Below are 12,778 nucleotides of genomic sequence, written 5' to 3'. Positions count from 1 at the left end.
CTAGTTTCAGGACATTCTGGTTTTCGAGGGTTTTTATACATGTATGCTCTGAGCTATTTTAGCTAGACCGACTAGGGAACAGTAAGAATGAAACCTTTAGTTATGCATCTTATTAGAAGTATTCATATCATTCTGATTAAGATGTAAACATTGCATGTTTAACATATGGATTGTCCACTCTATTTGACAAGCATCGCAAGCAATGTATAGGCTCTGTCTTGTATTAAAAAAAAAAAGAAAAAAAAAAAACTTATATGCATGCCATTCTTTAGTAGAAAAAGATTCTGTGTGATCCTCTCTAAAACTGAGGTTTCTGACGTACACGAAAATCCAACATATCAGCATCAAGGATTCTACATGTAAGATCTCCTTTCATGATATGGTTTCCTTGGTGACTTGGTGTCATCATTGAACAGAGTAGTACATCAACTTTGTATCACATCTTGTGAACAATAGTTTTTTTTGTCTCCTTTCTTGTGCATCTATGATGTTCTCGTGACTTATGGCATATGGACCAACAAAATCGACAGCCAAATAAAACGATCTATCTGAACCCCCATAGGTAGTACTCCAATCAGATGTGTACAGTATGTCATACATAACTTAAAATGAAAATCAATAGCAATCTTTTGTTTTTTTCAATGAATGTAAAATTTATTCATCAATTGCAATCTTCTCTAAACACGATCAAGAGTCCAGGAAATTGTAAAATAGACCATGTAAATGTTTTGGTTTTCTTTTTTGAGACATTATAAATTTATACTCCTTATTAATCCAAAAGAAATTTCTAATAAATTTCACAAAAATTCAAAATATCCGCTTGACAATTAGTTGGATTTCTTCTTTTAACAATTATCTAAACATTACAAATCCAACTAATTGTCAAGCAATGGGGATAAAAATTTCCACAAAATATTCAAGATATTCATTTTGCGTCTATCATGCATGTTTAGGATATGTGAGGGTGTTAAAAGAGTACTTTTCATAAAGCCCACAGGAGCTAATACCTGGTCTTTCTTTGTAATAAGCCGTTGTAGACTTAAAAATATTCAAGAATAATAATACTAGATTTCAACAAGAAAAAGAAATTTAAAATCATTTTAAAGGCCTCAGACGATTAAAAAAAATATATCATTTTAAAGGAATAAAGGTAATCACATAAAATAATACAAAGTCACGTTTTATCATTGTTCAAAGTTTCATCAGTAGTATTTCAAAGAAATATTTGACTGAGCAAAAAAGAAATATGTTTTTGACTGATTTTGATACTAATCCTCTTTTCCTAATAGATAGTTCAATGAGTCACATTAAGCATTCAAAGTTTAATTGATTTTTGTCAGCTCTTTTCTTGGTATCTCCTAATTATTTTAGAGGACTATTAACCTTTTTTTCCTCTCACAATTTATGAATGGCTCTTTCGAAAATTAAGAAACTTTTTGCTTTTGATGATGATATGGACAAAGCATAATTAATGGTTTTTGTTGGTCAAGCGTGTTTTCTCTGAATGAATAAATTTTCCTTTTTTTTTTTGGTTTTTTTCCATTTATAAGGTACTAAATTTGTCTAATATAACATTTTAGTTTCCAATGTGTCATTATTATTTACGATAAATTTCCACAAAAAGCGTTTTTTGACATCTTTGTGAGCCAAATTTTGTGGACAAAACTTGTGTTCTTCTGCAACTTAACGAGGTATCATTACTGAGATTCTTGTTCTCTAGAATTTTACAAAAGAAACTTCAGAATCTAGGAACTATATAGTCTTTGCTACAATCTAGTGGTCATTAAGTAATTTCTTGAATTGAAAGATAATATATATTGCAAAATTGCAACTGCAGAGAGATATGGTAGGAAGAAGCTGCAGCTTAGATACGCGTGGACTTGAGTCCACAGATCTTATAATAGCTTTTTATGAAATGAAGGAAGATGTGGAGAGGCTAGAGGGAGAGTTGGATGCTGAAAGAGAAGCTACTGCTTCGTCAGTGAGCGAAGCCATGTCCATGATACGTAGGCTTCAAGGCGAGAAGGCGACCCTTGCTATGGAAGCTAGCCAGTACAAGAGAATGGTTGAGGAGCGAATGTCTCTAGCTGAGTTTTCGATGGATCTTTTGGAGGATCTGAATTACCAGAAAGATGTTGAAATCAAGAAGCTTGAGTGTGAATTACATGCCTACAGGTGTAAGCTTACGAGCTTGGCATGTAACGGAATTGTTGAAGATTGTGTGAGATTTTGTGATAGGTCTCAAACGCCGTCTCCTGAACCGATTATTACAGTTCCTGTGGAGAAGGGAGTTATAGAGCAGAGCTTGGATTCAAGAAGGGATAAGGAGAAGGATAAAGATTTGTATCGGGAGGAGATCAAGAAGCTGGATGAGCAATTGAAAGAGCTTACGGTTTTTCGAGATTCTTTAAGAGATCAGTGCAAGACTTTGAAGCAGGAGGCTGAAACTAAGAATGGAGAAAAGGGTTTGTTGTGTAAACCTGATTTGTTGGTGAAAAAGATGTCCAAGAAGTCATCAAAACAGAGAAGAGACAGAAGCATCAAAAGAGATCATGCGCGGGGGATTTGTTCTGCAAACGATGCAGAGTATCAGACCGAGTTGCAAAGGTTGAAAGAGAGAGTAGAGCTGCTTGAGCAGGACAAATGCAGCACAGAGCCAGCTCAAGCTATTGTAGTAAAGCAAGAAAATATGAATCTGCAGAGAAAATCAGAAGAAGAGTTAAGTTCTGTGCAATCTGCAATGTTTGGTTATGACTCAGCTACTGTTTCTGTTCAAGAGGTATGGTAAAATCAACTTCTTTCAATATATTTTATATAGTACTTAAGTGCTAACAAAGTCTTGGCATGTCTATTTTGAAACAGGCTATGCTTTACTTCTGGCTATAAGACACGCCTTTCTTCTTGAGATGCCGATTTTAGGGCGAGTGTGTTATTGATATTAGTTAAGGCGTGAGTTACTATAGTACTTGCATTTGTTTTTTTATAGCTTGAAGTAAGATCCATATCTTCTGTAAAGTTTGAGTCTTTGAGAAAACAAATCTTCTTCTATTTCTAGATATTTCATTGTTTTCATCATACTTGTTCATAGTTTGGTGGACAAAAAAAAAAAGACAAAATAAGAGAACCATGAAAGTGAAATTTACCAACCTGAAGAGTTTTGTGGGTGCTTTGTCATTTCAGCACCAAAGAAAATCTTAAACCTCACAGTCACCAATCTTAGATTGTCTATACATAATCCTAAGCAAAATAGCTAAAAGCCTTTCTTTGATTGGTTCCGATAAGAACTAAATTTAGATGATAGCCAGCCAGATAAGGTCACCAGTAGCTATCAGACCAAACTTTTTCTAGTTCTGTCTCTAAGCATAATCTTTTCTCATGGTTATTCGTCATCATAGCTCTTTACATTCTAAGGCCTAATCCGAAAAGTTAACCTTTCACCATCTCAAAACCTTTTCTTCATTGGCACGATACAACTAAGTCTATAAACCATTTGTGTCACTATCAAATAGAGGCAGCATTTTCAGTTCACCACAACTTTGTGATTACTCATATTCTCTGTTGGATGTCACACTCAAGAAGCAAATCTCATCTCTTTTACGGACTTATACCGTCCTCCTTGTGTGCGCATCCGGATTTGCTATGCACTTGAAAAGATTATTAATTGTTTGATCTTTTTACTCTTTTGCACCTACCTCATCATCACTTCTAGCTTGTCTTATAGCATCTTCTTTTGCCCAATACTATTGTTAAGCAAAACTATGATGTTTCTACAGAAACTACTTTAGTGACGATAAGAAGAGAATACAATATCGACATTTGACAAGTTAAAAGATAAAAATATAACGCTCAAATCCTTTTGTCAAACCAATCAAAAAGTTAGAAATTTTACGTATTCTTTTGAAGCGAAATCGAACTCGGCATAAGGAAATGTCTGAAGACGTAATGTATCAAAAACATTGTTTCTGCTTTTGTTTCTTGGCTCATCACTTCTTTCTAAGATGGTATGTTGACCTTTGTTGATGTTGATGCCACCCTTTAATTCTTACTTAATTTAGAAATATTAAACTAATAACGGACTAATAATGATCAACACAGTGGAAAGATTAATTAAGCAGACATCAGCTTCCACTTACAATATAAATCTCAGCTACAAATTTTGTATTTTAATCCAGAGTTAGGCACAAAAAGATTTTGATAAGATTATAATGCAATGGAAGAGTAGGAGAAGCTTCATTGCTAGATTCATAGCACGCACATAAGATATGATCATGATTACAGAAAACACACCTAATCTTTTCATTTTAAATTATCAACCAATGAATGTGAAATAGATGATTTGGTTGGATGATTTTTGAAATGAAGACATCCACACAATCTAACTTTTATTTTCTTAAAAAAAAAATCAATTTAACTCAAGAACCCAAGAAAAAAATGTAAAAAGAATGAATACAATTATCAAAACTCTCTGAAATATTGATTCATCAGAAAATCATCATGAACTAGCTTCTCCTTGTGTTTCTTGAGATGAAATATGAAAAAGAGAAGGACAAGCAAAGAGATACTCTTTAAGCCGTCCCATCTCATGTGCAACATCTAGCATGTCAGGCCTAGTTGAAGGATTGTATTGAGTACAAATCAATCCCAACTCAATCATTTCCATTATGACTTCTCTCCATAGCATTTTACATCTCTCTGGTTTCCCCTGCGGTTTCCATCTGAGCAACGCTTGTTCGATGATTCCCTCTAGAGAATTCGGGTAATGTGACTTCATAAACTCATGTAAGCTTGATCCTTCATTGACAAGAACATCTGTTGGTCGCCTTCCGCTCACAATCTCTAGCAGGAGAACCCCAAAACTGTACACATCTCCATGTGTCGATGCACGTTTCCCCATTCCATATTCTGATGAATAATAACGAATCATTTAGTTTAGAGACTAATGAGACTACTAAGTGAAATTTTAATAATGTTTTGAGAATTGTGTACCTGGTGCAATGTAACCGACTGAACCGCATAACAATCCATCTGGTGAGCCAAATGACACTGAATCATCCGTAGAAACTGTTTCTTCAACGCTTTGAACAAATCTTGAAATCCCGAAATCTGTAACCAGAGCGGTCATTTCATCGTCAAGAAGGATATTGCTTGGTTTGAGATCACAGTGAACAACTTTGACAGGTGAATAGTGATGCAAGTAAGCTATTCCTTCCGCGACATCGCTGCATATGTTCACCAACTGAATCAAATCCAAGTTCTTGCTCGAGTATTCTCCCGGGTATAAGTGTCTCTCCAAGCTTCCATTTTGCATCAGTGGCAGAACAAGAGCCTTGAAACCAGGTTTGCTACAGGTTGTGATGATCCTGATCAAGTTCCTGTGCTTTGTTCTCTTCAAGATCTGACACTCTCTTTTAAAACTCCCAGAGAACTCCATTGCGGTCTTTGGATCGAGTACTTTAACTGCGATCTTAGTGTTGTTCCTGAGAACTCCCTTGTAAACATGACCAAATCTCCCTGAACCAATCAAGCTAGAAGCATTGAAACCTCCAGTTGCTGCAATGAGCTGCTGATATGATATTCTTGGGTACTTAGGGTCAGTTCGGTTCTGTTTTTCCTCGTCTTCCAACTCTTCTTTGTCGTATACTGTTAGATTTTTTCCAAATCTTGATCTTTGAACCAGGGGATATCCAAAAACACACAGAAAAGGAGTTGCAATCAACGATAACAGAACCGGTAACAGAACAGAAGGGTACCTATGTTTCTTCTTGCAAGCTTGCATTCCTTTTATAGAACCACACAAGAGAGAATCTCCAAGAAAAGACTCAATAGTCAGCTTAGAGAATGATCCTTTATCTGATACGTTCCCATAGAACAAGTTGAAGGAGAAATTCAAGTTCTTGAGAGTCGAAGACTGTTGAAAACAAGGCGGTATAGCTCCAGTTAATCTGTTTAAAGACACATCTAGATCTTTTAGATATGACAATTGGCCTATTGATGTTGGAAGCGTACCGAATAAACCGTTTCTTGAAAGGTTCAGATGCTCTAATGCAATGCAGCTTCCGAGCTGAGGTGGAATCTTCCCTGAGAGTTTGTTGGAAGACAAATCAATGGAGAGAACCATATCCATTTTGCTTAGCTCCAAAGGTATTCCCCCGCTTAACTGGTTGCTAGATAGGTTAAGATACAACTTCAGGTTTCTGAGATTGGAGACAACTTCAACTGGAATCTTCCCTGAGAGGTTGTTGTGAGAGAGATCAAGAATCTCAAGATTGATACATTTGCCGAGGCTTTGAGGTACCGTACCAGAGAGATGGTTTCCGTACATTAAAAGTCTTCTCAGCTGAGAAAGGTTAGAGAAACTATCCGGGATTGAACCAGAGAGCTTGTTTCTAGAAACATCAAGAAGACCAAGACTAGGTATATCCCCAAGCTCCATGGGAATTTCGCCGGTTAAGAGATTATTAGAGAGATAAACCCTTTCAAGCTTGTTTAACTTACAAAGCTCTCGTGGTATAGGACCAGTCAAGAGGTTACTCGATAAGTTTAGAAGGGTTAGGTTCAAAAGGTTTGATATCTCTGGAGGTATAGAGCCATGGATACGGTTTTGATCAAGATGTATCTGCACAAGATTAACAGAGAGGTGCCTTACGGAAGAAGAAATCTCTCCTCCAAGACTGTTTCCGGCTAACTCGAGCTCTTGTAAGTCAGGTGAACTGGCTAGAGAGGCGAAAAAAGGTTCGAGGTTGGTGTTGTTGTTGTGGCTAACGAAATGGTTATAAGAAAGGTAAAGAAACTGAAGTTGTGGCATCTTGCTTATGACTTGAGAAGGTAACTCTCCGGTTAACAGATTTGACTCCAAATCCATCCATTTGAGATTTGTAGAGTTTGATAGAAAAGACGGTACAGTCCCGACGAGCTTGTTGGACCAGAGGAGAAGAAACCGAAGCTCTTTGAGATGACATTCTTTCTTTAGAGGTATTTCTCCGGTTAAAGAATTGTTAGAGAGGTCTACGTATTGGAGAGATAAAGAAGAACCATTGCAAAAGAGCTGAACCGGGATTGAACCAGTTAACCGGTTGCTTCCAAGATCAAGATACACAAGACGGTTAAGCGAACCAAGCTCTTGTGGAATTTTTTCTTGTAAGAGATTCTCAGAGAGGCTTAGCTGCTTCAAGGTTTTATACAATGAGCCTATCTCTTGTGGGATTTTTCCAACGAAGAAGTTTCTTGAAAGATCAAGAACCGTTAAAGCGGTTAGATTAGCGATCGACGGTGAGATGACACCGCCAAGATCTCGACCGCTGATGTCCAGTTCGATTACTCTAGTGCTCTCTTTGTTACACTTCACACCAGACCAATTACAAACATCAACAGAAGAAGCAGAAACGGAAACCCAACTGCTTAGAGAGTGGTGAGGATCTGAAACAATGAACGATTTGAAAGAAAGCAAAGAGGCTCGATCTGTTTTTAATAACACATGATCGTTCTCTTTAGAAGCAAGAACGGTCATAACAGTGATCAAGAACGAGATAAACAACAAAGAACAAGAACCCATTTTAATTGTTTTGTTTTGTTTTGTTTTGTAGGTGTAGTTTAATTGAGACAACAAAGAAACAAAAATGGTGTTTGACTATACACAGTTATATATGTTATACAATCGAAGAGAGACAGTATCTCTTTTATAGTTTCTGCCTAACTAACGTTTAAAGAAGAAAACGAAACGTTTACAATTTTAACGTTTGGACTTTGGCGCCTATGATGTTTGACTTGTAAAGTCAACCAATGAGATGTGAACGCGTCTGTAACTTGTCTCGGCCACGTCATTTAATCGTTTTATAAATGCCGTGTGGTTAACTTTTTTTCGTGAAGGTGTGTGTTAATCTTTTTGTATAGTGGTGGTGTATATGTCAGCATAAAAAAACTAGCTTAAGGCCTAACTCCATCATGTGTTTTTGAGTTTTTTTATATTGGAAAAAGTATATACTAGATTATAGATTAGACTAAATAGTCACGTTTGTGATATTTATTGGGTTTGGGAGTGAGACTAGCAGGTGATTCTTTAAAATAATAGTGAAATATCATAATAAGGTGGTGTGATCTCTAGCAGCGTCCGATGGATGTTAAATTTTAGGTTTATTTTGGGTTCTAACTAAAAATCAATTGGCAATTAGTAGATTGATTCTAATCTTTTATATATTAATAATAGTTTTATCAAAGTTCAAGACTTGGATTGTATTCCAACAATATGGCATCCATGTCTAGCATAATATATATCAAATGGGTGTTTGACATGATGATTATTATTAGACAACAAAAAAGAAAAAGTTAAGAAATAGGAAGATGGCTTGGTTGTGTTTTATGATTTGGGTATTTACGCACTGATGTTTATGGTACGGTCACATAAGATAAATTAATTAACCTAGCCCACCACACCAATGCGACTAGCTACCTTCTTGTTTTTTTATACCCATGGCGTTACCTTAATAGATTAAATAAGTTGTTGCAATTTGTTGCTCCAGAATCGAACTTTTGTCTTTTGTGATTTTGTTAATCATCACAATCTGGTCCGTCTCGAACGCGGACACCATCATATTTTATCTCAATTTTGTTAAAAACTGTTCTTGTTTGTCAATTTTCAAAGCCTATTCATTTTAGCCGTATAAGTTGAACTAAATTCTTATATAGGGTATCGACGTTACAAATTAAAGAAGTATGGTTAGTGCAATACAGGACAAGCGATGCAACACATATTAAATGAAGAGATTAATAAGTGCAATATGAGTAAAATAGTTACACTATTAGCTAGGCTTTGATTTATTTTGTAGCACTCTAAGTGCTCCAAATAATTTGTTTTGCATAAAATTGTGAAAATTGTGAAAAAATCACAATCGAAGAATTTCATTGGAATTTCTATCAAATTCTAACTGGCATAACCTAATATTTTTCAAAATCATGCAATGCCTTATTGATTACACAATCTTCGTGTAAGTTGTCCAGCTTTTTATATCCAGTTTAAAAAATTTCATAGTGTAGAGATACCTCAGCTTTTGGCAAAACAATGTTAAAAAAAAATTAAAATAACTTTGTATTTTAAATAAAACAAGTATGTTGATACTCGATGAACAGTTTTGAGATGTTATTGAGCTACGTTCGTTCAAATTCTCTTCATATCAAAACCTTAGTCTTATGCCACCATTCATATTGAAAAACGGTCTCAATTGACATTATTAATGTGTGACTTACAAACTTATTTTTTTTTTGTATTGTCTTTTTTTTTTTGTGTGTGTTGTAGTACAGCTTTAGTCATTTATTTTATTCCCAAGTTTTTGACGGTTATTAGTGCTATGTGAAACTTGCATCATCAATTTGAAATTTTTTTGTTATCCTTATTGGGTTTAATTCTTCTTCACAAACTATTATACAAGGTTTTTCAAGCGGTTAGATTATAATGCAACGTTTGGCAGTGAAATTCAATATTTTTAATAGTCCATATATAAGATTGGGTATCTATGAAACAGATTTGGTATGCACCATGCATGACATTGCCAGAGAAACTTTACAATATTTTTATGGTTTAGTTTTAAATGTTTAAAGTTTAGTTTAGATTTTGTGTTATTTTTGGGAAAATATATATTTTAGTATTTAAATATATAAAACTAATAATGATACTTTTGTAAAAATATTTTTTTAGTAATATTTATGAGAATAACATTTAATGATACGTAGTAGTAGATTAGTAATCAACGTCAAAACCTCTAAAAATATAAATTTATGAGACTAAAAAATGAAAAGAAACTTTCTTCAAATAAAGGATTAATTAAGGACCCTGAGGTTAGTTTTTTCAATTGATTTTTTTGTTACCATGTGGATACTTAACATAAGTAAAATAATTATATTTATATTATATGTTTAATATTCTTAATAGTATAAAAAGTAAATAAAATAAAATGTTTGAATATCTTATAAACCATTCTAGAATTCCAATGTGTTTTTATTATTTTTAATATTTGGGGGAAATATAAAAAATAAATATCTCTATTGTGGAAAAAAAAAAAAAAGAGTAGAGAGGTTTTAGAGAGGTTTGTTGGATTGTTTTTGTTGCTCACAAACACAAAAAGTTTCTTTCTCTTCTTCAAATGTTCATAAGAAGACGACCAATACCTTATCCTTTACTATCTATCTCCTCCTTCCTTCCATGGCTTCCGCTGCGGCGGCTTCTCCTTCTCTCTCCTTACACCAAACCTCTCATTTCCAACACCAAACTGCCCTCTTCACCTGGCTTAAACCTCCTTCCTCCTACGCCCTCTTCCGCCGCAAAACCCTTCCTTTCTTCGGACGCCACTCACTTCCGATTTCAGCTTCTTCTTCTTCTTCTTCTTCTTCCTCCTCTTCTACTTCTCTCTCTGTTCACGAGAAACCCATTTCGAATTCCGTCCATTTCCACGGCAATCTCATCGAGAGCTTCGAGAATCAGGACTCCTCATACGCCGGAACCATTAAAGGAGCAAGCTTGGTTGAGGAGCTTGAGAATCCGGTAGAAAGGAATGGGCTTTCTGGTCGGAGGAGGCTGTTTATGCAAGACCCACCATGGATCTCTGCTTTGTTTCTCAAGGGTTTGAGTAAAATGGTTGATCAGACTGTTAAAATCGAGCACAAAGACATCGATAAGAGGAAGTTTGATTCCTTGAGGAGACGTCAAGTGAAGGAAGAGACTGAAGCTTGGGAGAAGATGGTTGATGAGTACAGAGATTTGGAGAAGGAGATGTGTGAGAAGAACCTAGCTCCCAATTTGCCTTATGTGAAACATATGTTCTTAGGGTGGTTTCAGCCTTTAAAAGATGTGATTGAGAGAGAGCAGAAGCTGCAGAAGAACAAGAGCAAGANCACCAAACCTCTCATTTCCAACACCAAACTGCCCTCTTCACCTGGCTTAAACCTCCTTCCTCCTACGCCCTCTTCCGCCGCAAAACCCTTCCTTTCTTCGGACGCCACTCACTTCCGATTTCAGCTTCTTCTTCTTCTTCTTCTTCTTCCTCCTCTTCTACTTCTCTCTCTGTTCACGAGAAACCCATTTCGAATTCCGTCCATTTCCACGGCAATCTCATCGAGAGCTTCGAGAATCAGGACTCCTCATACGCCGGAACCATTAAAGGAGCAAGCTTGGTTGAGGAGCTTGAGAATCCGGTAGAAAGGAATGGGCTTTCTGGTCGGAGGAGGCTGTTTATGCAAGACCCACCATGGATCTCTGCTTTGTTTCTCAAGGGTTTGAGTAAAATGGTTGATCAGACTGTTAAAATCGAGCACAAAGACATCGATAAGAGGAAGTTTGATTCCTTGAGGAGACGTCAAGTGAAGGAAGAGACTGAAGCTTGGGAGAAGATGGTTGATGAGTACAGAGATTTGGAGAAGGAGATGTGTGAGAAGAACCTAGCTCCCAATTTGCCTTATGTGAAACATATGTTCTTAGGGTGGTTTCAGCCTTTAAAAGATGTGATTGAGAGAGAGCAGAAGCTGCAGAAGAACAAGAGCAAGAAGGTTAGAGCAGCTTATGCGCCTCATATTGAGCTTTTGCCTGCTGATAAAATGGCGGTTATTGTGATGCATAAGATGATGGGTTTGGTTATGTCCGGACATGAAGATGGGTGTATCCAAGTTGTTCAAGCTGCTGTTAGTATTGGCATAGCTATTGAGCAGGAGGTATGAAGGAATGAATAGTCAGTTTAGTTTAATGAAGAAACGATGTACTGAGTTGTAGTTTTTGGTTGATCACTTAGGTGAGGATTCACAATTTCTTGAAGAAAACTCGGAAGAACAATGCAGGGGACTCACAAGAGGAATTGAAAGAAAAACAATTGCTTAGGAAACGTGTAAATAGTTTGATTCGAAGGAAAAGGATTATTGATGCACTTAAAGTTGTGAAAAGTGAAGGTACCAAACCATGGGGGCGAGCTACACAAGCTAAGGTCTGTGGCGTATTAAGCACTTTTGAGAGTGAAATTGATGATATTTGTCTTCGATAGTGAAATAATTTAATCTTTGTTGTTGTACTCTTATCAATTTTCAGCTTGGAAGCCGTCTGCTAGAACTATTGATTGAAACAGCTTATGTACAACCTCCTCTTACCCAGTCAGGAGACTCTATACCCGAGTTTCGACCTGCATTCAGACACACGTTTAAAACCGTGACCAAATATCCAGGGTGAGAATGCATATTCGTTGTCGTACCAGTTTGATGAGTACCTGACACATTTCTCTCTTTGTCTTATACTTATCTTAGAAAATTTGGACTTTGTAGGTCAAAGCTGGTGAGGAGATATGGAGTTATTGAATGTGACTCGCTTCTCCTTGCAGGACTGGATAAGTCTGTGAGTTAAAAAACGTTTTTTTTTTTCTGATTTAAAGCTATTCTGTTCATGAGCTTTTAGGTGATGTTTTATTGTTATTGTCTCATGCAGGCTAAGCATATGCTTATTCCTTATGTTCCGATGTTAGTGCCACCAAAGAGATGGAAAGGGTATGCTTTGAAAAACTCTTTCTTCTTTGGCTCTAGATTTTATCCCCACACGTACGATTGGTGCTCTTTAATTGAGAACCTCATGCCCACACATTATTTATATGGCACTTACGTATGCAAATGCTGTGACATTTTCTTCAGATATGACAAGGGTGGTTACTTGTTTTTACCTTCCTATATCATGCGTACTCATGGATCCAAAAAGCAGCAAGATGCACTTAGAGATATTAGTTACAAGACTGCTCATAGAGTATTTGAGGTACATTGG

At 36.3% G+C, this 12,778-nt stretch overlaps 3 protein-coding genes across 6 annotated transcripts in view; 2 read left to right on the top strand and 1 right to left on the bottom strand.

The window, feature by feature from the left end:
• Window positions 1,361–3,058, top strand: LOC104752042 (probable myosin-binding protein 5). 2 transcript variants are annotated; one of them, XM_010474114.2, is made up of 3 exons: window positions 1,361–1,691; window positions 1,838–2,779; window positions 2,863–3,058. In XM_010474114.2, the coding sequence occupies exons 2-3, from the start codon at window positions 1,844–1,846 to the stop codon at window positions 2,884–2,886; spliced, it is 960 nt and encodes a 319-aa protein (XP_010472416.1). In that variant the 5' UTR covers window positions 1,361–1,691; window positions 1,838–1,843; the 3' UTR covers window positions 2,887–3,058. The 2 variants fall into 2 exon arrangements, with proteins under 2 accessions (XP_010472416.1, XP_019093500.1); XM_019237955.1 differs by lacking the exon at window positions 1,361–1,691 and having other exon boundaries at window positions 1,700–2,779.
• On the bottom strand, window positions 4,431–7,602 carry LOC104752041 (putative leucine-rich repeat receptor-like serine/threonine-protein kinase At2g24130). The gene is made up of 2 exons (XM_010474112.1): window positions 4,987–7,602; window positions 4,431–4,902 (listed from the first exon to the last, which is right to left on the bottom strand). The coding sequence occupies exons 1-2, from the start codon at window positions 7,550–7,552 to the stop codon at window positions 4,493–4,495; spliced, it is 2,976 nt and encodes a 991-aa protein (XP_010472414.1). The 5' UTR covers window positions 7,553–7,602; the 3' UTR covers window positions 4,431–4,492.
• Window positions 10,108–12,778, top strand: part of LOC104752040 (DNA-directed RNA polymerase 3, chloroplastic) — an 8,470-nt gene continuing 5,799 nt past the window's right edge. For 2 of the 3 annotated variants that reach the window (XM_010474110.2, XM_019237954.1), the window contains exons 1-7: window positions 10,108–10,231; window positions 10,882–11,694; window positions 11,772–11,960; window positions 12,062–12,195; window positions 12,292–12,361; window positions 12,452–12,510; window positions 12,652–12,769. In XM_010474110.2, coding sequence (XP_010472412.2) covers window positions 10,193–10,231; window positions 10,882–11,694; window positions 11,772–11,960; window positions 12,062–12,195; window positions 12,292–12,361; window positions 12,452–12,510; window positions 12,652–12,769 — 1,422 coding nt within the window. In that variant the 5' untranslated portion in view covers window positions 10,108–10,192. Of the gene's footprint in view, window positions 10,564–10,881; window positions 11,695–11,771; window positions 11,961–12,061; window positions 12,196–12,291; window positions 12,362–12,451; window positions 12,511–12,651; window positions 12,770–12,778 lie in introns of all 3 variants that reach the window. The other variant, XM_010474111.2, reaches the window with a different exon arrangement.

The sequence above is a fragment of the Camelina sativa genome, chromosome 16 (assembly GCF_000633955.1).
Source record: "Camelina sativa cultivar DH55 chromosome 16, Cs, whole genome shotgun sequence".
Lineage (NCBI taxonomy): Eukaryota > Viridiplantae > Streptophyta > Magnoliopsida > Brassicales > Brassicaceae > Camelina > Camelina sativa.
Note: the sequence above shows the minus strand (reverse complement) of the source record. Positions and strands in the feature narration are given on the sequence as shown.

What these genes read in the sequence shown, in the direction of transcription:
- LOC104752042 (XM_010474114.2), top strand. Translation starts at nt 1,844, where the DNA reads ATGGTAGGAAGAAGCTGCAGCTTAGATACGCGTGGACTTGAGTCCACA. An exon ending in CTACTGTTTCTGTTCAAGAG is followed by an intron (nt 2,780 to 2,862) that starts GTATGGTAAAAT and finishes ATTTTGAAACAG; the next exon opens with GCTATGCTTTACTTCTGGCT.
- LOC104752041 (XM_010474112.1), bottom strand. Translation starts at nt 7,552, where the DNA reads ATGGGTTCTTGTTCTTTGTTGTTTATCTCGTTCTTGATCACTGTTATG. An exon ending in AGTCGGTTACATTGCACCAG is followed by an intron (nt 4,903 to 4,986) that starts GTACACAATTCT and finishes ATTATTCATCAG; the next exon opens with AATATGGAATGGGGAAACGT.